Source organism: Oncorhynchus tshawytscha, linkage group LG09 (genome assembly GCF_018296145.1).
Source record: "Oncorhynchus tshawytscha isolate Ot180627B linkage group LG09, Otsh_v2.0, whole genome shotgun sequence".
Taxonomy (NCBI): Eukaryota; Metazoa; Chordata; class Actinopteri; order Salmoniformes; family Salmonidae; genus Oncorhynchus; species Oncorhynchus tshawytscha.
Window position 1 is genome coordinate 42,175,457 of NC_056437.1, and position 23,350 is coordinate 42,198,806.

General features: G+C 43.1%; 1 protein-coding gene across 1 annotated transcript in view; it reads right to left on the bottom strand.

The window, feature by feature from the left end:
* The window catches only part of LOC112257986 (protein turtle homolog B-like), a 177,934-nt gene extending 155,282 nt beyond the window's left edge, over positions 1-22,652 (bottom strand). The window contains exon 1 of the mRNA XM_024432005.2: positions 22,388-22,652. Within this exon, the coding sequence (XP_024287773.1) occupies positions 22,388-22,451 (64 nt within the window). The 5' untranslated portion in view covers positions 22,452-22,652. The remainder of the gene's footprint in view (positions 1-22,387) is intronic.
* Positions 22,653-23,350: the final 698 nt, after the last annotated feature.

Consider the following 23,350-nt stretch of genomic DNA (forward strand, 5'->3'; position numbering starts at 1 on the left):
GTGAGTGACTGACAGTGGCTGGGCTCACAGAGTGATGACAGAGCAAGCAGTGTTGCAGTGTTCTCTCCTTGTGTCTGGCCAGGGCTCTGATGGGAACAAGAACACTGACAACCCGGGCAAAGTGCTTCCTCTGAGCAAAAAATGTTCTTGAGACAGAAACCTCCAGCTTCTGTCAACCTTTTAAAGGAGGACACCGTGTATCGGGGAACAAACTGTCTGCTTCCTACTGACAAAGTTCAGCATTGAGGAGATTCACAGTCTGGAGTCACAATGTGGAGTGTTGAATGACAAACGTCTAAAATCATGACAGCGTCATGCCTGAGGTTGATTGAGGCTTATATGATCCCCGCCCTTTGGTCTTTACACTATGTTCCCTCTTTCTCCCAGTTAATTTCTGTCTAGGCTATCCCTATCAATAAAACTGGAAAATAAATACAAAATATTGTACTTTATATAATTATGACAGTGTTTCTAAACACTCCTGTACATGGACCAGTAAGTGTCCTATCATTTTTAGCTCACGGCACCTGGTATTCCCAGGCAGTCTCCCGTCCCAGTACTAACCAGGCATGTTCAGGGTGGTATGGCCACCAAAAAATGTTTACACTATTTTTCTCCCCGAAATTCGTCGCTTGGCTCATCTCTGCAACTCCTCAATGGGCTCGGGAAAGGCAAAGGTCGAGTCATGCGTGCTCCAAAACATGACCTGCCTAGCTGCATATTTCTTATCACACTGCTCGCTTAACCCGGATGTCAGCTGCACCAATGTGTCAAAGGAAACACTATTCGACTGACAACCGGAGTCAGCTTGCAGGCGCCCGGCCCTGCCACAAGTAGTTGTTAAAGGACGATGAGCCAATGAAAGCTCCACTGGCCAAACCCTCCCCTACCCCGGACGGCACTGGGCCAATTGTGTACCGTCCTATGGGGCTGCCGGTCACGGCCGGTTGTGGGCTTCAGCACTGCGGTGCAGTACATTTGACTGTTGCGCCACCCAGGACCAGTGTTCTGTGGGACGTTACTGACTGGTCCATCAGATACCGTAGTTATCCGACATCAGTTTCATTCCTTCCAGGATTCCGTAGCATTTTGTTGTGATGGTTGCGGCCCAAAACGCTTGAATTGTCTGAAGCAATTCAGATATGTCCATGGTAATTTGCGATGACTTTCACAAATGTGCTGACTGGGGAAACATTTCTTGACATGTTCTTGATTGAACCATTTTATTCTGTAAAAGTGTGGTGATTGGTTAAAATTGAGAGCTATATTTTTGTATTGATCGGACAGTTATATTATGATGATTTGACTGTTTTATGTGGGGCTAATGCAGTGATAGGACACATTTTCAAGCCATCGCATAATATGCGGGAACTGTTGATTTAGTTAAATAAAATAGTTAAAACGACTTAATTTAAAAAAAATGGCAATTGCTAAATCCTGGAGGGACTGATCAATAGTCAGTTCTCAGGTGAAATTTAAATTGAACAGGTCATCAGTGGCAGAACACCAAAGCCCTCTAGCCCCTGATTTCCTTCTTTTTGTTTGAGGAGAGACAGGTCCTACTGTAAATCTAACATTGTAATGTGCAACACAGCTCCCTCCAACAGCATCATATTGGCACGAGTTTGTGCACAGACAGCACATTGCAAGTTGTTTCTGAAATAGGATTGCCTTGGAAGTTTTGTTCTCCCAAAAATTACAGTTCATATAAAAGGAAATCAGTCAACTGAAATAAATTCATTCGGTCCCATTATTTCTATTTCTACTTTGCACATTCTTCCACTGCAAATCTACCATTCCAGTGTTTTACTTGCTAGATTATATTTACTTTGCCACCATGGCCTTTTTTTTGCCTTTACCACCCTTCTCACCTCATTTGCTCACATCGTATATAGACGTATATAGACTTTCACATGACTGGGAAGGGGCGCAGTCATGGGTGGGCCTGGGAGGGCATAGACTTGGGAGCCAGGCCCAGGTAATCAGAATGAGTTTTTCCTCACAAAAGGGCTGTATTACAGACAGAAATACAGTTTCATCAGCTGTCCCGAGTGGCCTCACAGCTGATGAAACTGTATTTCTGTCTGTAATACAGCCCTTTTGTGAGGAAAAACTAATTCTGATAGCAGATGTGAAGGTACTGGGCTGGCGTAGTTACACATGGTCTGCGATAGTGAGGCCGGTTGGACGTACTGCCAAATTCTCTAAAATGACGTTGGAGGCATCTTATGGTAGAGAAATGAACATTAAAATCTCTGGCAACAGCTCTGTCAGATTAATGTAAAATGATTAAAACATTTACATGCTTTGCAAGAACAATTTCCCTAATAATCCTTTTTACATGGACACATCTGAAATCAGGCTACTGATGGCTCTCTGATAAATGCTGAAAATCTCCAATCAAAATAAACATTCTTCCACAGCGACCACGTTATTTTTAGTAAGCATATATCTGATTCTTACTTCGGACATATAAAGTTTGCATGTGAAAACTACTTTGAAGATGCATACATTCAGTTGTTCCGAAACTCACTTCTCGTGCTGAAAAGAGGGAGACCCCCTCGGCTGGTGCTAGTCGGCTGGTGCTAGTACATGTGCAAATCAAATACACCGCTGGAACGCCGTTTTAAGGTGCTTACATGTCCCAATAATTCTAAAGACTTCTCAGAAAAAACAGGTGTTTTAATCAGCGTATGCTTAGTTCGATTTTGACCTGACGCCGATTAAGATAAGCAGAGTAAGGTGTTTAAATGACTATTGCATAATCTGCCTACTGCCATAATCAGTTTAATGTTGAATTATTCCTGTGCACCTAAACGTACTCAATATATTCCAGGTGATGCCTGAGAATGTGTTCTCAGTCAACTTACCTGGTAAAATAACGGATTAAAAAATAAATAATAATGCCCACTATATTCTAACTATAAAATTATATGAATCATTTTATTTCCATGATTCCAACAGTTCACCAATTACCTAGTGTTACGGTTTTCTAGGTGTGAAGGAGAGTCGGACCAAAATGCAGCGTGTAGATTGCGATCCATGTTTAATAACGAACGTAAAACACAAATCAATAACAAACACTACAAAAACAGCCTATACTTGTGTATATACCGAAACAGCCTATACTTGTGTAACCTAACACATAGCCGGGAACAAGGACACTAAGGACAATCACCCACGACAAACTCAAAGAATATGGCTGCCTAAATATGGTTCCCAATCAGAGACAACGATAAACACCTGCTTCTGATTGAGAACCACTCCAGACAGCCATAGACTTTGCTGGATAACCCCACTAGCTACAATCCCAATACATACACAGCTACAATCCCAATACATACACACCAAAACCCCTAGACAAAACACACCACAATACAAAAACCCCATGCCACACCCTGGCCTGACCCAATACATGAAGAAAAACACAAAATACTTAGACCAGGGCGTGACACCTAGGCCTAGATCTTTCGCCCATGTAATGTAGCTCTATGAGGCACATTGTGGAAACGCAGAAATTTATGAAAATGCTGAAAATTAAGTTGGATTGAACAGTATAAAACATTCAGAATGGTGAAAGCCCCATTTAAAATCAATTAAAATGTGCGTTTCCACCTTAGGGTCATGAACTACTCATAAAGCATATTTAGAACTTTTATTCCGTTAAATACAGTCTACCGTCCAAAATGTGAAAAATATTGTGATATGATAATTTGGCCATATCGCCCAGCCCTTTGCTGGCGTTTTTGAGTGTGGAGGGAGACGCGGTAGTGTGCGAGTAGTCTCTTGGCCTGTGTACAAACAACATGTCTGCTTGCCACAGCTGCAGACACTCTGATCTCCTAAAGGATGGAGACAGGAGCTGATAGTTTGTAGCCATTGATCGGCGTGTTCACGTTATACTTGTCCTAATACGCATCAACCGGCCTGTTGCATGGCCCACAGATACCTGCGGAGGGATCGCACTCTGAGCCACGGTTGCTTCCGGCCTATTACCTGACACGCAGTCGACTGTAAGGGTGTTGTTTAGAGGCACAATTGTGCCCTCATATGTTTGCGAAGCATGTCCTCTTGTCACAGCTCAGTCAGCTTCGAGCTGTCCAAGCTTGTAATCACTTGGGTCAAAGGCTGCAAAGTGAGAATACAGATCAGGCAGATTGTCCAGAATATCAATTGTTGTGGCAGAAGCTTTTAATGGTGAGAAGTCCCACACGCTGTTTGAACTAAACATCTTTCCTAGCTTTTCAGTTCACAGCTTGGCTGTCGATGGCGTGAGGATGGCTCCCCCACTCCTGAACTGCCCTGTCTTGATGGACACAAGCTTGATGCGGTTAAACGCCATGACCGCTGGTGGTTGGCCATCCTGCCTATGCTGTAGTGATTTGTTTGAACTCATTTGAACCATGAGATTACTCCCCAGGCCCTCAGGTTGGTAAGGTACCGCTCCTCTGACTGACTTGTCGATTTCACAAAGGTGATCATTGATTCATCGTCTCTGTTGGTGCCATAGACCCAAGTGAATAGCATTTGCCTACACAGTACCAGAAACTGAGTGTCAGAGAAGTGCATGGGTTAAAATGTTGAGATGTTCTCCAGCAGTTTCATCACTGTACTGCAATGTGTTTTATAGCATAAATTAGTTTATAGGCCTGTTAAAAGGATATTTAGAAATTTTGGCAATGCCCTTTATCTACTTCCCCAGAGTCAGATGAAATCGTGGATACAAGTTTTGTGTCTACGTGCAGTTTGAAGGTAGTTGATATCTAGTGCTAGCATAATGACTAGATGTCTATGGTATCGGTTGACTTCCAGCCATTGGCTAACGCCCGTTAGCATTGTCTCACAAAACTACCTCTAACTTCCTTCATACTGGACACAGATACATAACAATGGGATCCACAAGTTCATCTGACTGGGGAAGTAGATTTTCCAAAATATCTCTTTAATGTTAGATTCATTCCAATATGTTAAATTAATTAGAATATGCCTCTGATCAGTGCTATAACCCACTCACAAAGATAGGTGGAAATGATTAATGGTACCTGGCAGGAACAGCTGGGATGAATTAGACCCATTTAGTGTCAAAACCACTTCTGCGGATTAAGACTAAAGTATTCAATACAAGCAAATAGTCTAGGTAATGGAGCTGAATGTAATATAGCTGAAATGTCTGGCCAGTAACTGATAAGCCTAGTTCTCTATATTCTGTCCGTCTGTCCCTCAGCCAAGTTCTTTGTCTACGATCTGCCGTATATGATGAATAATAAAGGAGGACACAGTCCAGTGATTGCAAGAATGTGTTGACTGTGTGTGCACTTGTCCCAATGTGTTTCTGTTGGTGTGTGCATATGTTTTTATGACGTGTGCATACAAAAATGTGTGCATGCGTGTTGGTATATGCGGAAGTGGGTACATGGGTTTGTGTGTGGAGGAGTGACTGTTGTAGATTAGTTTGTATTGCATACGCCTTCGTGAAGTGTGTGTTTTAGAGCATATGTGTGAGGGTTCATATGCATCCACGGCGATGGAAAGCCTCAACTTTAAGCCTCCATCTGCATTTTTGTGGAGGCTGGCATATGCGCCACAGATAGAAATACAGGGCCCCAAGCATGGCAGCCCAATGACTGCCTGTAATCTACACCTCTTTGGCAGTGGCCTCGCCTCTATCCAGAACCATGTATTACTCGCCATCATACTGTACATGCATTTCCACACACTACCTGTTTTTGGGAGTATGTACAGTGCTTGAAAAAAGTATTTGCCCCCTTACTGATTTTCTCCTCATGTGCATATTTTTGACACTGAATGTTATCAGATCTTCAACCAAAAACTAATATTAGATGAAGGGAACCTGATTACAACAATTTAGATTTTTTTTTTTATAAACAAAGGTTTGTAACACTCAATAACTGTTTGCGCCACCTTGTAGTTGTTGATCAGTCTCTAACATCACTGTGGAGGAATGAACTAATCAACTAATTAACTAATATTAGGTTTTGGTTGTAGATCTGATAACATTCAATGTAAAATAACATGCAAAAATAGAGAACCAGAAAGAAGGCAAACACCTTTTCACGGCACTGTATGTGCAGCCAGGCACCACCAGTACCCCTAGCCTGGGGTTATTTGGCAGCTTGGGCCAACTCTGCGGCAGCTGTCCACACGCTGAATAAGGAGATTAAGACATCTTATCCTCCATGCCCGTGATTTGAAGGGCCGTGTTTGGAATTTCACGCTACTGTTCTCTACCTAATTGGCCTGTGTGCTTCGTTTACTCCTGGCTTCGGTTGTGGTGGTAACTATACTAAACAAAAATATAATTGGAACATGTAAAGTGTCAGGCCCATGTTTCACAAGATTAAATAAAGGATCCCAGAAATGTTTCATAAGCACAAAAATGTATTTCTCTCAAATTTTGTGCAGAAGTTTGTTTACATCCCTGTTAGTAAGCATTTCTCCTTTGCCAAGATAATGCATCCACCTGACAGGTTTGGCATATCAAGAAGCTGATTAAATAGTATGACCATTACACATGTGCACCTTGTGCTGGGGACAATAAAAGGCCACTCTAAAAGGTGCCGTTTTGTCACACCAATATGCCACTGATGTCTCAAGTTTTGAGGGAGTGTGCAATTGGCATGCATACTACAGGAATGTCCACCAACTGTGGGTTTGTACAACTGAAGAATTTCTGCACAAACTGTCAGAAACCTTCAAGGAAGCTCATCTGTGTGCTCGTTGTCTTAAGGTTCGGCATCGTAACTGACTTCAGTGGGCAAATGCAAAGGGTGGCTACTTTGAAGAATCTCAAATATATTTTGACTTGTTTAACACTTTTTTGGTTACTACATGATTCCATGTGTGTTATTTCATAGTTTTGATGTCTTCACTATTTTATACGATGTATAAAACAGTAAAACTAAAGAAAGTCCCTTGGATGAGTAGGTGTCCAAACTTTTGACTGGTACTATATAAAAGTGTTAAATCAAAATATATTTTATATTTGAGATTCTTCAAAGTAGCTGCCCATTGCCTTGATGACAGCTTTGCACACTTGGCATTCTCTCAACCAGCTTCATGAGGTAGTTACCTGGAATGCATTTCAATTAACAGGTGTGCCTTGTTAAAAGTTCATTTGTGGAATTTCTTTCCTTAATGCGTTTGAGCAAATAAGTTGTGTTCTGACAAGCAAGGGGTGGTATACAGAAGATGGTCTTTTACCAAATAGGGCTAATTCCATATTATGGCAAGAATAGCTCAAATAAGCAAAGAGATACGACAGTCCATCATTACTTTAAGACATGAAGGTCAGTCAATGCAGAACATTTCAATAACGGAAAGTTTCTTCAAGTGCAGTCGCAAAAAGCATCAATTTCTATGATGAAACTGTCTCTCATGAGGACCGCCACAGGAAAGGAAGACCCAGAGTTACCTCTGCTGCAGAGGATAAGTTCATTAGAGTTACCAGCCTCAGAAATTGCAGCCCAAATAAATGCTTCACAGAGCTTAAGTAACAGACACATCAACATCAAATGTTCAGAGGAGACTGAGTGAATCAGGCCTTCATGGTCGAACTGCTGCAAAGAAATCACTACTAAAGGACACCAATAAGAAGAAGAGACTTGCTTGAGCCAAGAACCACAAGCAATGTACATTAGGCCGTTGGAAATCTGTCCTTTGGTCTGATGAGTCCAAATTTGCGATTTTTAGTTCCAACTGCCGTGTCTTTGTGAAACGCAGAGTAGGTGAACGGATGCTCTCCACATGTGTAGTTACGACCGTGAAGCATGAAAAAGGAGGTGTGATGGTGCTGTGATGGTGACGCTGTCTGTAACCAGCAACCAGCATGGCTATCACAGCATTCTGCAGTGATAAGCCATCGCATCTGGTTTGCGCTTCGTGGGACTATCATTTGTTTTTCAACAGGATAATGAGGGCATCTAGCTTAGATTGTATGACGGCCGTGGTGTTAAGCATGTCCCAGTTTAGGTCACCTAACAGTACGAACTCTGAAGATAGATGGGCGGCGTCCAGGGCACAGCTGAGGGCCGAAGGGGGTCTATAACAAGCGGCAACGGTGAGAGACTTGTTTCTGGAAAGGTGGATTTTTAAAAGTAGAAGCTCGACTTGTTTGGGCACAGACCTGTAAAGTATGACAGAACTCTGCAGGCTCTCTCTGCAGTAGATTGCAACTCCGCCCCCTTTGGCAGTTCTATCTTGTCGGAAAATGTTATAGTTAGGGATGGAAATTTCAGGATTTTTGGTGGCCTTCCAAAGCCACGATTCAGACACGGCTACGACATCCGGGTTGGCGGATTGTGCTAAAGCAGTGAATAAAACAAACTTAGGGAGGAGGCTTCTAAATGTTGACAATGCATGAAACCAAGGCTTTTACATCACCAGAGGAACAGATGAGGAGTAGGATAAGGGTATGGCTAAAGGCTATAAGAACTGGTCATCTCGTGTATTCGGAACAGAGAGTAAAGGAGCAGATTTCTGGGCGCGGAAGAATAGATTCAAGGCATAATGTACAGACAAGGGTATGGCAGGATGTGAATGCAGTGGAGGTAAACCTAGGCATTGAGTAATGATGAGAGGTTTTGTCTCAAAAGGCACCATTTAAGCCAGGTGAGGTCACCACATGTGTGGGGAGTGGAACAAAAGGGCTAATTTAGTTAATAAAGCCACATACAAATATGGTCTATTATTTGCTTTCTTGAGTAAGACAGCTCCAAAATGCAGGTGTTTCAGCCTAGCTCAGTGCTTTCTGTGGTGGTAGGGCAGACAGTGGAAAATACAGAGTGCAACATGCTGACCACACCACTCACGTTGCAAAATAAATGTACACATACATGTTATTCGATCATTGCACCCACACTGCTCATGGGCGTCAGCGAACGTCTGGGTGGCCAGGCACTAAAATAGAAATTGGTTCTATTAGTGACGCTCAGCAAGTCCGGCCTCTCCCATCTCCTCATTAGTTTTAAGGAGCATATACTGTACCCACGTGGGTGATTTGAAAGATGAACTTAGGTCCACACTCCGGTAGATTGTAGTTATGCTGTAAAGTTCATTGCCAACTGCCATATAAAGTCCAAAAAAGAAGTCAAGGAAAAAGGAGAGATGATGAGCAATGTATTCGGTTTACCTGTGGATTAATTGTCCGAGTTGAGGACCTTATGCATTTCAGGGAAAATAACAACCCAATGTTTATATACCAGGACAAATTAGCTAGCAACAGCAAGCTAGCTATTTAAATGGTCAGACATGTTTAATACCTTTTGACCTGTCCCCAAATTAATATTTGGTTCAGAATTTGTTTTGATATTTCAACCTGCGTGTCCTGATTTGCTTCTGGTGTGGGTGAACAAAATGAACGTGCGCACTTCCGGTTTGGACAGTATGTAAGGGTTGGTAATGTTCTTAAGTTGTCACTCATGGAAAAACTACGTCACTGCAAAATGTACGGGGAGAGTTCGAAAATTCAACCCCCTTGGGTGCTGCCACAGAGTTCAATTAGAAGTGCTCAATGTCATTGGCCACAGATAAAATTACGTAAAATCACGTTATATCTACCGTATTTTTGATTGGACTGATCATGTCAACATCATAATTAAAAAATCTTAGCTAACATTCATCATCATGAATCAAGTAAACACTCTACTGGCAAATCCTTTTCAACCCTTCATATGAAGAGAAATTATAGATAATAACGTATCGGAGCTCATCGCCCATTGGACATTACACAATAAGTTGGAAATCGCAAATTCAACAATGAGTGGTTTGGAAGGAATCAGTGGCGCCGAAGAAGATGGTCGCTGTTTTACTATCCCGTAACCAATTGTGCATGTTTTCTTGCGTTATTTGTAACTTATTTTGTACATAATGTTTCTGCCACCGTGTCTTATGACCGAAAAGAGCTACTTGATATCAGAACAGTGATTACACACCCCGTACTGAAGGAATTCTTCTTCAACGAGTCAGATGGGAAGGATTTAGTCTAGACACCCGACAAGGCCCTCATCCCCGTCATTCGCAGGAGGAAAAGTCGGAGGTATCATGGACAACGGTCCGGGTGCCTTGTTAGGATCGGTCACCGAGAGGATAATCCTTTACAATCGGGCCTATTAGCCAACATACAATCAATCGATAATAAAATAGACTAACTACCAAGCACGTATATTCTACCAACAGGACATTAAAAACTGTAATATCTTATGTTTCGAGGCGTAGCTGAATGATGACATGATTAACATACAGCTGGCGGGATTTAAGCTTTTTCCGCAGGAAAGAACAACGGCCTCTGGTAAGACAAGGGGCGGCGGCCTATGCATATTTGCCTGCGGTAGAGTTTCTCATGATAAGCTGTAGACCACACTATTTACCAAGAGAGTTTACATCTATATTTTCCGTAGCCGTCTATATACCACCGCAGACTGATGCTAGCACTAAGACCGCACTCAATGAGCTGTATACGGCCATAAGCAAACAGGAAAACTCTCATCCAGAGGCGGCGGTCCTAGTGGTCAGGGACTTTAATGCAGGGAAACTTAAATCAGTTTTACCTCATTTCTATCAGCATGTTAAATGTGCAATCAGAAGTTTTTTTAAACTCTAGACCTTTGTACGCGTCTCCACACACAGAGACGCGTACAAAGCTCTCGCCCTTCATTTGGCAAATCTGACCATAATTCTATCCTCCTTATTCCTGCTTACAAGCAAAAACTAAATCAGGAAACACCAGTAACTCGGTCAATAAGAAAGTGGTCAAATAAAGCAGATGCTAAGCTACAGGACTGTTTTGCTAGCAGATTGGAATATGTTTCAGGATTCTTCCGGTGGCATTGAGGAGTACACCACATCAGTCACTGGCTTCATCAATAAGTGCATCTGTGACGTCGTCCCCACAGTGACCGTACGTACATACCCCAAACAGAAGCCATGGATTACAGGCAACATCTGCACTGAGCTAAAGGGTAGAGTTGCCTCTTTCAAGGAGCGGAACTCTAACCCGAAAGCTTATAAGAAATCCTGCTATGCCATCCGACGAACCATCAAACAAGCAAAGCATCAACACAGGACTAAGATCGAATCGCACTACACCGGCTCCGACGCTTGTCGGATGTGGCAGGGCTTGCAAATTATTACAGACTAAAGGGAAGCACAACCATGAGCTGCCCAGTGACACGAACCTACCAGATGAGCTAAACTACTTCTATGCTCGCTTCGAGACAAGTAACACTGAAACATGCATGAGAGCACCAGCTTTTCCGGACAACTGTGTGATCACGCTTTCCGTAGCCTATGTGAGTAAGACATTTAAACAGGTCAACATTCACAAAGCCGCAGGGCCAGACGGATTACCAGGATGTGTACTCCGAGCAGTGACGGTTTTAGGCATAGGCGACATGGGCAGCCGCCCTGGGCGGCATCTTGCCGGGGGTGGCACGAGACACCCGCACTAACATTTTTTTTACAGTATAAAACAAACGATTCGGAATGGTGACATTTGCACAATCAGTTTTCTATCGCTCATTTGCACATCACGTCAATGATATGTCACCGTGTGGGACTGTGGGTCAGTTAAACTTGTCGGAGTGGGCGCCCTGATTCTAGTTTGTGAGCTGGACAGGCATCTCACTCAGAAGGACAAGATGGGGAGGGGGGCGTGGGTAGGTTGACCTCAGGTCTCCACAACTGGAAGCCCGAGGTAGGGGGAGCAGGGGAATCAAATAGTTCTGTGACTTCTTACAATTACAATTAGTAATGCAATAAGTTGTGCAATTTAGTTTGTGTTTCTTGTTTGAAGTGCAATAGTGTAATAATCAGGTTCTCTTCTTTAGAAGTGTGTTATTCTATTTGTTTATTTGTGCGATATAGGATTTGTGCAATTTAGTTTTATTTGTGTTTTTGGTGAGCAATAGGCTAATATTGTAATAATTTGATTCTCTTTTATTTCTATTTATATACTACAATTTGTTTCCATTTTGTCTTTTGTTAGTTCTTTTTGAAATTTGAGTTTATTTTTCTATATATTTTTTCTATTTATATAGTTTTAAATGGGCTCATGTCTGTAGCCATGAAGTGCTTTGAAAGGCTGGTCATGACTCACATCAACACCATTATTGCAGAAACCCTCGACACACTCCAATTTACATACCGCCCCAACAGATCCACAGATGATGTAATCTGTATTGCACTCCACACTGCCCTTTCCCACCTGGACAAAATGAACACCTATGTGAGAATGCTATTCATTGACAACAGCTCAGCGTTCAGCACCATAGTGCCACAATGTACCAGTGCCCCCTGTATATCAAATCAAACTTTGTCACATGCGTTGAATACAACAAGTGTAGACCTTACTGTGAAATGCTTACAAGCTCTTAACCAACAGTGCAGTTCAAGAAGAGTTAAGAAAAAAATTACCAAAGAAAAGAAAAAAAATGTATAAAAGTAACAATAAAAAGGCTATACACAGGGGGTACCGGTACCGAGTCAGCGTGCAGGGGCACAGGTTAGTTTAGGTCATTTGTACATGTAGGTAGGGGTGAAGTGACTATGCATAGATAATAAACAGCGAGTATACAAAACAAATGGAGGGGGTGGGTCAGCAGTCTTATGGCTTGGGGGTAGAAGATGTTAAGGAGCCTTTTGGTCCTAGACTTGGCGCTCCGGTACTGCTTGCCGTGCGGTAGCAGAGAAAACCGTCAATGACTAGGGTGACTGGAGTGTCTGACAATTTTATGGGCTTTCCTCTGACACCGCCTATTATATAGGTCCTGGATGGCAGTAAGCTTGGCACCAGTGATGTACTGGGCCGTACGCACTACCCTCTGTAGCGCCTTATGGTCAGATGCCGAGCAGTATCCATACCAGGCGGTGATGCAACCGGTCAGGATGCTCTCAATGGTGCAACTGTATACTACTTGAGGATCTGGGGACCAATGCCAAATCTTTTCAGTATCCTGAGGGGGAAAATGTTTTGTCGTGCCCTCTTCACGACTGTCTTGGTGTGTTTGGACCATGATAGTTCGTTGATGAAGTGGACACCAAGGAACTTGAAACTCTCGACCCGCTCCACTACCGCCCCATTGATGATAATGGGGGCCTGTTTGGCCCCCTTTTTCCCTGTAGTCCACGATCAGCTCCTTAGTCTTGCTCACATTGAAGGAGAGGTTGTTGTCCTGGCACCACACTGACAGTTCTCTGACCTCCTCCCTATAGGCTGTCTCATCGTTGTCAGTGATCAGGTCTACCACTGTTGTCATCAGCAAACGTAATGATGGTGTTGATGTCGTGTTTGGCCACGCAGTCGTGGTTGAACAGGGAGTACAGGAGGGGACTAAGTACACATACCTGAGGGACTCAGTGTTGAGGATCAGTGTGGCAGACGTGTTGCCTATATACCGTAACTTGTTATTTTACTGCTGCTGTTGAATTATTTGTTACTTTTATTTTCAATAAACACTTATTTAAAGCATTGTTGGTTATGGGCTTGTAAGTAAGCATTTCACTGTAAGGTCTACTGTAAGGTCTGTTGTTTTCGGCGTATGTGACAGATAAAATTTGATTCGATTTAACTACAAGCATTGCAAAGCAATCACTAGCCTGCTATTCAGTGGAGCGGGTGTGTTGTCCAAGTCTGGGTTTAAGGGTCTCTTTTCCAAGCTTAAAAGGATAAACATTCAACATTGGCCATGCTGTAAATCCAGCATGATTTCTGCCACTTTCAAGACAACTGGGAACTATGAAAAAAAAAACTAGCTCCGACTGGGAAAATACATATTGAACGGTCATCCAACTCTGAATTCCAAGTCGGGAACTCTGGCCTCTTTCTAGAACTGTAAATGAGGCTGAATTAACTATTTCGCTGCCTGACAAGGCTCCACTGATAGTCAGGTGTAGCAGTAGTAAGGTGTTGGGCCTGCTGTTGGGACAGCTTTATGTATGCCTTAACAGTTTGTGGGCACTGTTTGTCACTGTTACAGTGCAATTCATGTATTGTTTAGTGTTGTGCCTTTGCTGGCCTGCAACTAAAACAAATTGGGGGAGTTTGCCCCTCCAAGAATTACATGCTAACAATCACCACTGGCTATTAGATCGATCAATTAGTAATTTTCTACTCAAAATGGCCAGACATCTAAGCAGACATGGAGAGAGGAAACAGACATGTAAAAAGTGGTGGTATCAACTCCTGCAACATGAATAAAACAGCCATTTACTATGTTGCCAACATGAACTGGGTATTTTTCAGTGTTGACAAGACTGAAATAGTAACACACTGACCTTACTTCTAAACTAAAGCTTTGTGGAGTAGAATGCATAATTGAAGACGTTCCACAAGGCCCCCATCCATGTATATCTGGAGCATCTTTAACCAGCGTTCTCTCGCAGCAGAGCCCCGGTGAAAGATGGACCCCTGAGTCAATCCTCCCTAGTCCAAATACCAGCTGATTGACGTATGAAGGTTGATGACTTATGGAGCGTGCTATTTGCCCCGGGCGAGAGGATTACCATGCCGACGAGCACACCATGAAGCAGAGGAAAGATTCAAACTAAAGCTTTAGTGCATTTTATTTAAGAACAATATCAAGAATATCTTAATAAGTAGTGACCCACGTCTCTCCATAACTGACTTCTTTCTCATACAAAAGGGTTATTTGTCTGTCCCCATAGGAGCACCATTTTTGGTTCAAGGTAGAACCCTTTTTGGGTCCATGTTGAACACACTGTGGAAAGGTTCAACCTGGAACCAAAAAGGGTTATCCTATGGGGGCAACAGAAGAACCCTTTTAGGTTCTAGATTGCACCTTTTTTTCCTAACAGTGTACTGGTTAACTACTAGAAAAGACATCCATTAGATAGCATAATAAAGAACCACATGCAAAAATGACTAATAAAAGGTTTGAATAACCTATGAACCTATGCAGGTTCAAATACTGGTCAAGATCTCACTCTTTGAGCGCTTCTGTTAAGTGCGACCTCAAAACCAGGGCAGTTGAAGGAAAGTATTAGAGGAATACTTTATCTGAGGGAACAGGGACACTTCTGAGCCACATTTCCTCCCCAATTTTCCACCCTCATATCCAGTAAGGATCCTCGCTCTCTGACATGTACACACACACTCCTGGCAATGATACCAGTCGGAGGGCTAGAGAGAGCATTCTGCAGGAAGTACATTGCAGACAGGAAGACGTCTTTGAAGTGCTGAGAGCTTAGAAATGGAATTGGGGCCAGACAAGATAGCCTAGCCCGTCCAACATATTACAAAGTGAGGAGCTGTGCTGCCATATCATACACTAATGAGGAAGAAGCTATACTGCTGGACTAATATGTATTTTAGTTAATTATACAAGAATTCACGCTCTCTCTCACACACACACACACACACACACACACACACATCACAAATACTTGGAACCTTGACAATGAAATCGATTGCTTTGAATTGGCTGTCTCAGCATTCCTATCTGTGGTTAGCTAGTAACTACTCTGCAGGTTTTTGTGTGGTCATCAACAGTCGCCAACCTGCTCTTTTGTAATATGTATTCCACAGAATTTTTTGAGGCAGAAAAAGTATTACTGAAATCTCTATGCCTTTAACTAAATATTTTCCTTGGTGTTTTCATTATTTTCCCTCCATGGTCCACACACACACGCAAAACATATAGCCTACTCATGCACACGCACATACATGCACACACACACAGACACGCACACAGTCCTGACGAACTATCCTGGGGGGGCAATGATGCTAAAACCCACCCCTTGCCTCAACACAACCTGCCCACTCTGTACCCGTGCCATGTGCATTACGGTCAGGCACCAGAGTGGCATTTAACGCACAGCTTAGTCATAATCAGTTTAACAGGGGGAAGAGCGCCTTCCTGTTAGTGGGCATATGCTCATATCATGTTTAAAGACGCACTATTCCCCTGGGCGGGGACATAACAAATGGAGTGTGGATGGGAGCAGACGGTTGCCGCGCACCCCTCCAGGCCTCCATTAACGTCGCTCTCCATGCTCCCATGCCCCCCACTCTGCCATCCTATATTGCTAAGAGCCAACTTAAATGGTGGTGGGGGTGTTGAGTTTGTGTGGCAAGCAAGACAGAGAAAGGACCTGAGACCAAAGGTTGTGGAGAGATGGAGGGTATAAAGAGGATGTACACACAGAAAGAGGAGCAGACAAAAACAGAAGATGAGAGTTAAGATGGGTAGAGAAAAAGATTAGACGGAGGCCGAGAGAAGAACAGAGAGCACTCTGGCTCGTGTCCAGGGTTATCGCTGGCCAGAGTCGAGGCGCTTGCCAGCTGACAGCTTGAGACAGCAGCATTCGGGCAGGAGAACAGAGTACAGCGCAGTCTCTGTGGGTGTGTGTATATAGACTCTAGAGCTTTGTGATGTCCGTCCGTAACGTCGGAGATGGGGAACATATGCAGAGGAGCACATGAGCGGCAGAGCAAGGTGACAGTCAGTTCTCAGTCACCCAGAGGCATATGACACCAGCATCACAGCGTCACTCACTGTACTGTCCTCATCTCCTTGGCAATAACAACAGTCTGCTGCCCTCCTGGCTGAATGGGACTACATACTTTGAGGAGAATATACAGTGCCTTTGGCAATTATTCATACCCCTTGACTTATTGCACATTTTGGTGTGTTACAGCCTGAACTCTAAATTGGTTAAATACATGTTGTTTCTCACAAATTTACACACAATACCCCATACTGACAAAGTGAAAATGTTTTTCGAAATGTTAGCAAATTTATTGAAAATAAAATACAGAAATATCTCATTTACATAAGCATTCACACCCCTGAGTCAATACATGTTAGTATCACCTTTGGCATCAATCACAGCTGTGAGTCTATCTGGGTAAGACTAAGAGCTTTGCACACCTGGAGTCTACACTATTTGCACATTATTCTTTTTTAAATTCTTCAAGCTCTGTCATTGGCTGTTGATCATTGCTAAACAGCCAAACCAGGTTTTCCTCTAGGATTTTACCTGTGCTTAGCTCCATTACGTTTCTTTTTTAACCTGAAAAACTCCCCAGTCCCTAACGATTACAAGCATACCCATAACATGATGCAGCCTCCACTATGTTTGAAAATAACGAGAATGGTACTCAGTAATGTGTTGTTATGTTTGGGGCAAATCCAATACACTTCATATTGAAGTGTATTGATTGAATGGTGCCGGAGGAGATGGTTGCCGTTTTATGGGATATTAACCAATTGTGCTATTGTGTGTGTTTCTTTTCACCATCTCTTATGACCGAAAAGAGCTTCTGGATATCAGGATAGGGATTACTCACCTCGTACTGGACAAAGATTATTTCTTTACCGAGTCAGAAGCAAAGGATTTACCACAAACACCCGACAAGGCCAACATCCCCGTCATTCACAGGAGAAAGAGACGGAGATATCGGGGACGGATGTCGGGGTGCCTTGTAAGGATCTGACGGCGAGTGGGTGATCTGCATCTACCATCAGTCCTATTAGCCAACATACAATCATTGGATAACAAAATAGACGAGCTACGATCATGAATATCCTACCAACAGGACATTAATTTGTAATATCTTGTTTCACAGAGTAGTGACTGAACGACGACATGGATAAAATACAGCTGCCAGGTTTTATGCTGCATCGGCAAGTTAGAACAGCTGCCTCCGGTAAGACAAGGGGTGGCGGTCTGTGTATATTTGTAAACAACAACTGGTACACGAAATCTAATATTAAGGAAGTCTTGAGGTCTTAAGGAAGTCTTGAGTCTTTCCACCAGCATGTTAAATGTGCAACCAGACAGAAAAAAAACTGTGGACCACCTGTACTCCACACACAGAGGCGTGCAAAGCTCTCCCTCGCCCCCCACTTGGCAAATCTGACCAAAATTCTATCCTCCTGATTCCTGCTTACAAGCTAAAACTAAAGCAGGAAGCACCAGTGACTCTTTCAATAAGAAAGTGGTCAGATGAAGCAGATGCTAAGCTACAGGACTGTTTTTCTAGCACAGACTGGAATATGTTCCGGGATTCTTCCGATGGCATTGAGGAGTACACCAGGAGTACAGTCACTGGCTTCATCAATAAGTGCATCGATGACATCATCCCCACAATGACTGTACGTACATACACCAACCAGAACCCATGGGATACAGGCAACATCTGCACTGAGCTAAAGGGTAGCGCTGCCACTTTCAAGGAGCGGGGCGCTTATAAGCAATACCGCTATGCACTCCGACGAACCATGAAACAGGCAAAGCGTCAATACAGGACTAAGATCAAATGGTACTACACCGGCTCCGACACTCTTCGGATGTGGCAGGGCTTGCAAACTATTACAGACTACAAAGGGAAACACAGTCGCGAGCTGCCCAGTGACATGAGCCTTCCAGACGAGCTAAATTACTTCTAAACTCGCTTTGACACAAGCAACACTGAAGCATGCATGCGAGCATCAGCTGTTCTGGATGACTGTGTGATCACTCTCTCTGTAGCCGATGTGAGTAAGACCTTTAAACAGGTCAAAAAATAATTGTTTTTACCTTTTATTTAACTAGGCAAGTCAGTTAGGAACAAATTATTATTTACAATGACAGCCTACCAAAAGGCAAAAGGCCTCCTGCAGGGACAGGGGCTGGGATTAAAATTAAAAAAATATTTAAAAAAATATATAAAATGTTGGACAAAACCCAACACTACATACAGAGAGACCTAAGACAACATTGCATTGGCAGCAACACATGACAACACAGCATGGTAGCAACACAACATGACAACAACATGGTAGCAGCAGAAAACATGGTACAAACATGATTAGGAACAGACAACAGCACAAAGGGCAAGAAGGTAGAGACAACAATACATCACGCAAAACAGTCACAGCTGACAGTAAGAGAGTTCATGATTGAGTCTTTGAATGAAGAGATTGAGATAAAACTCTCCAATGTGAGTGTTTGTTGCAGCTCGTTCAACATTCACAAGGCCTCGGGGCCAGATGGATTACCAGGACGTGTTCTCCGAGCATGCGCTGACCAACTGGCAAGTGTCTTCACTGACATTTTCAACCTGTTCCTGACGGAGTCTGCAATACCAACATGTTTCAAGCAGACCACCATAGTCCCTGTTCCCAAGAACACTAAGGTAACCAGCCTAAATGACTATCAACCCGTAGCACTCACCTCAGTAGCCATGAAGTGCTTTGAAAGGATGGTCATGGCTCACATCAACACCATTATCCCAGAAACCCTCGACCCACTCCAATTCGAATACCTCCTCAACAGATCAACATATGATGCAATCTCTATTGCACTCCACACTGCCCTTTCCCACCCGGACAAAAGGAACACCTGTGTGAATGCTATTCATTGACTACAGCTCAGCTTTCAACACCATAGTGCCCTCAAAGCTCAAATGAAATCAAATTTTATTATTGGTCACATGCAATAGTGTCTGCTAACCATGTGTGAGTGTAGCGAAATGCTTGTGCTTCTAGTTCCGACAGTGCAGCAATATCTAACAAGTAATCTAACAATTCCCCAACAACTACCAAATACACACAAATCTAAGTAAAGGAATGGAATACCGAGCTGCATAGGCAAGATGCAATAGATGGTATAAAATACAGTGTATACATATGAGATGAGCTCACCACTAAGCTACGGACCCAGGGACTAAACACCTCCCTCTGCAACTGGATCCTGGACTTCCTGATGGCCCGCCCACAGGTGGTAAGGGTAGGCAACAACACATCTGCCACGCTGATCCTCAACACAAGGGGGCCCCTCTGGGGGTGCGTGCTCTGTCCCCTCCTGTACTCCCTGTTCACCCATGACTGCATAGCCAGGTTCAACTCCAACACCATCATTAAGTTTGCCGACGACACAACAGTGTCTAATCACTGACAACGATGAGGAAGCCTATGCGGAGGAGGTCAGAGACCTGGCTGTGTGGTGCCAGGATAACAACCTCTCCCTCAATGTGATCAAGACAAAGGAGATGATTGTGGACTACAGGAAAAGGAGACCCGAGCCAACCCCCATTCTCATCGACAGGGCCGTAGTGGAGCAGGTTGAGAGCTTCAAGTTCCTTGGTCTGCACATCAACAACAAACTATCATGGTACAAACATACCAAGACAGTCGTGAAGAGGGCATAACAAAGCCTATCCCCACTTAGGAGACTGAAAAGATTTGGCATGGGTCCGCAGATCCTCAAAATGTTCTACAGCTGCACCATCAGGAGCAGATACTGGTTGTATCACTGCCTGGTATGGAAGAATCCGACCGCAAGGCACTACAGAGGGTAGTGCGTACAGCCCAGTACATCACTGGGGCCAAGCTTCCTGCCATCCAGGATCTCTATACCAGGTGTTGTCAGAGGAAGGCCCTAAAAATGGTTGTGATCCGGGTCAACAGCATCAATGTAACAGTTTTACTTCCGTCCCCTCGCCCCGACCCGTGCTCGCACCAGAGACCCTCTGCACACATCAACAACTGACACCCATGAAGCATCGTTACCCATCGCGCCACAAAAGCCACGGCACCTTGCAGAGCAAGGGGAACAACTACTTCAGGTTTCAGAGTGAGTGACGTCACCCGATTGAACCGCTATTAGTGCGCACCACCGCTAACTAGCTAGCCATTTCACATCGGTTACACTTTGTCACATTTTTGCAGTATCACTTTAGTGCCTGGTTGCAAACAGGATGCATGTTTGGGAATATTGTTATTCTGTACAGGCTTCCTTCTTTTCACTCTGTCAATTAGGTTAGTATTGTGGAGTAACTACAATGTTGTTGGTCCATCCTCAGTTACCTCCTATCACAGCCATTACACTAACTGTTTTAAAGTCACTGTTGGCCTCATGGTGAAATCTCTGAGCGGTTTCCTTCCTCTCTGGCAAATGAGTTAGGAAGGACACCTGTATCTTTGTAGTAACAGGGTGTATTGTAGTAACTATGGTGTATACACCATCCAAAGTGTAATTAATAACATCAACATGCTCAAAGGGATATTCAATGTCTGCTTTTTTTTTACCCGTCTACCAATAAGAGCCCTTCTTTCTGAGGCATTGGAAAACCTCCCTGGTCTTTGTGGTTGAATCCATGTTTGAAATTCACTGCTCAAATGAGGGACCTTACAGATAATTGTATGTGTGGGGTACAGAGATGAGGTTGTCACTCAAAAACAATATTATTGCCCACAGAGTGAGTCCATGAAACTTATGTGACTTGTTTAGCAAATTCTTACACCTGAACGTATTTAGGCTTGCCATAACAAAGGGGTTGAATACTTATTTACTCAAGACATTTCAGCTTTTCCTTTTTTTTCCCCATTCGTAAAAATGAATCTATATTTAAACCATTTTAAATTCAGGCTGTAACACAACAAAATGTGGAAAAATAAGAATTGTTGTACTACACTGTAGTATATACTGTAGGCTACATGCAACTATTCTGCACATAGCAGCAAAGACTAACTATCAATGTAAACTTAACCCCTTGATTATCAATCCAAATACTGCATATATCCAATGATAGTGTATCAACTTAACTGAGCATGTTTGACCATTCTTATGCATATGTTGCAGCAGTGATACTATAAAATTAAAATAAACTCCCTCCAGTGGACATAGATGGAAGTACGGGGCAAACTGAATCCATAATATGAGACGGGTAAATTGGGATGAAAACGTATCAGTTGATCACCTCACCTGTATTGCATGACACTATGTATAACCATAGTTGGGGACACAAACATATAAGTAGCCCTGCGTTTCGCGATCAAGAAAGTAGAGTGTCAAAAGAAAACTCTACGACAAGTGCTTAAGGTATAACACAAACGAACCATTTACAAAACCACTAATAATTTGAGTTGCGTTTTTAAACATACAAAAAGCTATTGTCGAGTCAGGAATATAGCTAACAGCATTACTGAGAATCAGGATGGTGTTTGGCACGCGCCTCTGCAGCTACCTAAAGGTTATTCAAATTAGTTTATAGCAGCATGACAATCCATTCCCAAACCGTATTATTAGATACAGTAGTAAATCAGGATTAGTGCTCTTAATTTCTTATTATCCACCCCCTTCTTCCAATGTAGATACAGGGCATGGGGTGGATATTCTTCATAATAAAATGCATTTGTATTACTTTTCCTCCTAATTTGTGCTCGTCTTATCATTACACTTTGAAACAGGTGCAAGCAATTCAAACACTATTGAATAAACCAAATTGAATAAACTAAATTTTGCCTACTTTTGTTAGACATTTGTGGACAGGCAAACAAGCAATGATCCGAAAGCCATATAGCCTAGTAAACATAATCACAATAAAACTTGAGCAGGAAGCAGTATAAAATATTGCACTTCAACTCACCTTGAGCTGCCGTTCCTCGGGTGCTGAATACACTTGCTATCAAAGTGGCCACATACCAAATCATAGTACTATTGCCAACCAGAAAGAAACCTCATCATATCTCAAAGTGCCCCTTTCAATAAACCTTTCATTGCTGAGTCCCCGGGTCGATAAAGGCGCTATCTGCTGCGGTTGATATCCTTTAAATCATGCCCTGCACACTTTTTCACCGGCGCCCTTCGCTTTATCCCTCCCCTGCTCTCCTTCGCATCCTCTCTCGCTGAGACAGAGCACCTGCACCAGTGAGAGGAGAGCAGACGACGTCAGATGGTAAATCCAACATGAAACCAGGCATGACAATTTAGATTTTAGATCCGCCTCCGCACTCTTTTCATTGGTGAGTGTAGGAGGCTTTGGGGCGTGGATTGGTTTCTCCACTGTCGCTTTGGAGGCACTACCAGACAAGCCCTGTTTCAAGGTGAGTTGGAGCGTGAAGTTGCATCGGAGCCGCAATGACATCTTCGCTACAAGGACCCATCTCAAACCCTAATTGCAGTCACAAATTAGGATAATCAAATATGTATTCTAGCTTCACAGGACTTTATGCAAAAACAATTTGAGCCATCTTGCAGGTGCAACCTGAGCGCGAGCGCATACCCGTGTACGTGAGCGATCCTGCATAGGGTACTTTATAATATTAACCTACCGGTAATCCGTTATTGACAGAGCCATAAATTGAAATAGTTTCTAATGATACTTGGCGTTCAGGAATATTGATTATTTCCAACATGGACCGACACATGTAATATTGCCATCAAACGAAATGCAACATCCGTCATCCTGATCTAGCCTTAATGTTAGTGTAAAGAATAAACCGACGCCCGACGATGCTGGCTGCCCACACGTCCGTGAAGAAGAGTCTCTATAGTTGATCTCGTAGGTTTATGTTTTCTGAGGATAGTTCTCTTTTCCATTGTTCGAATT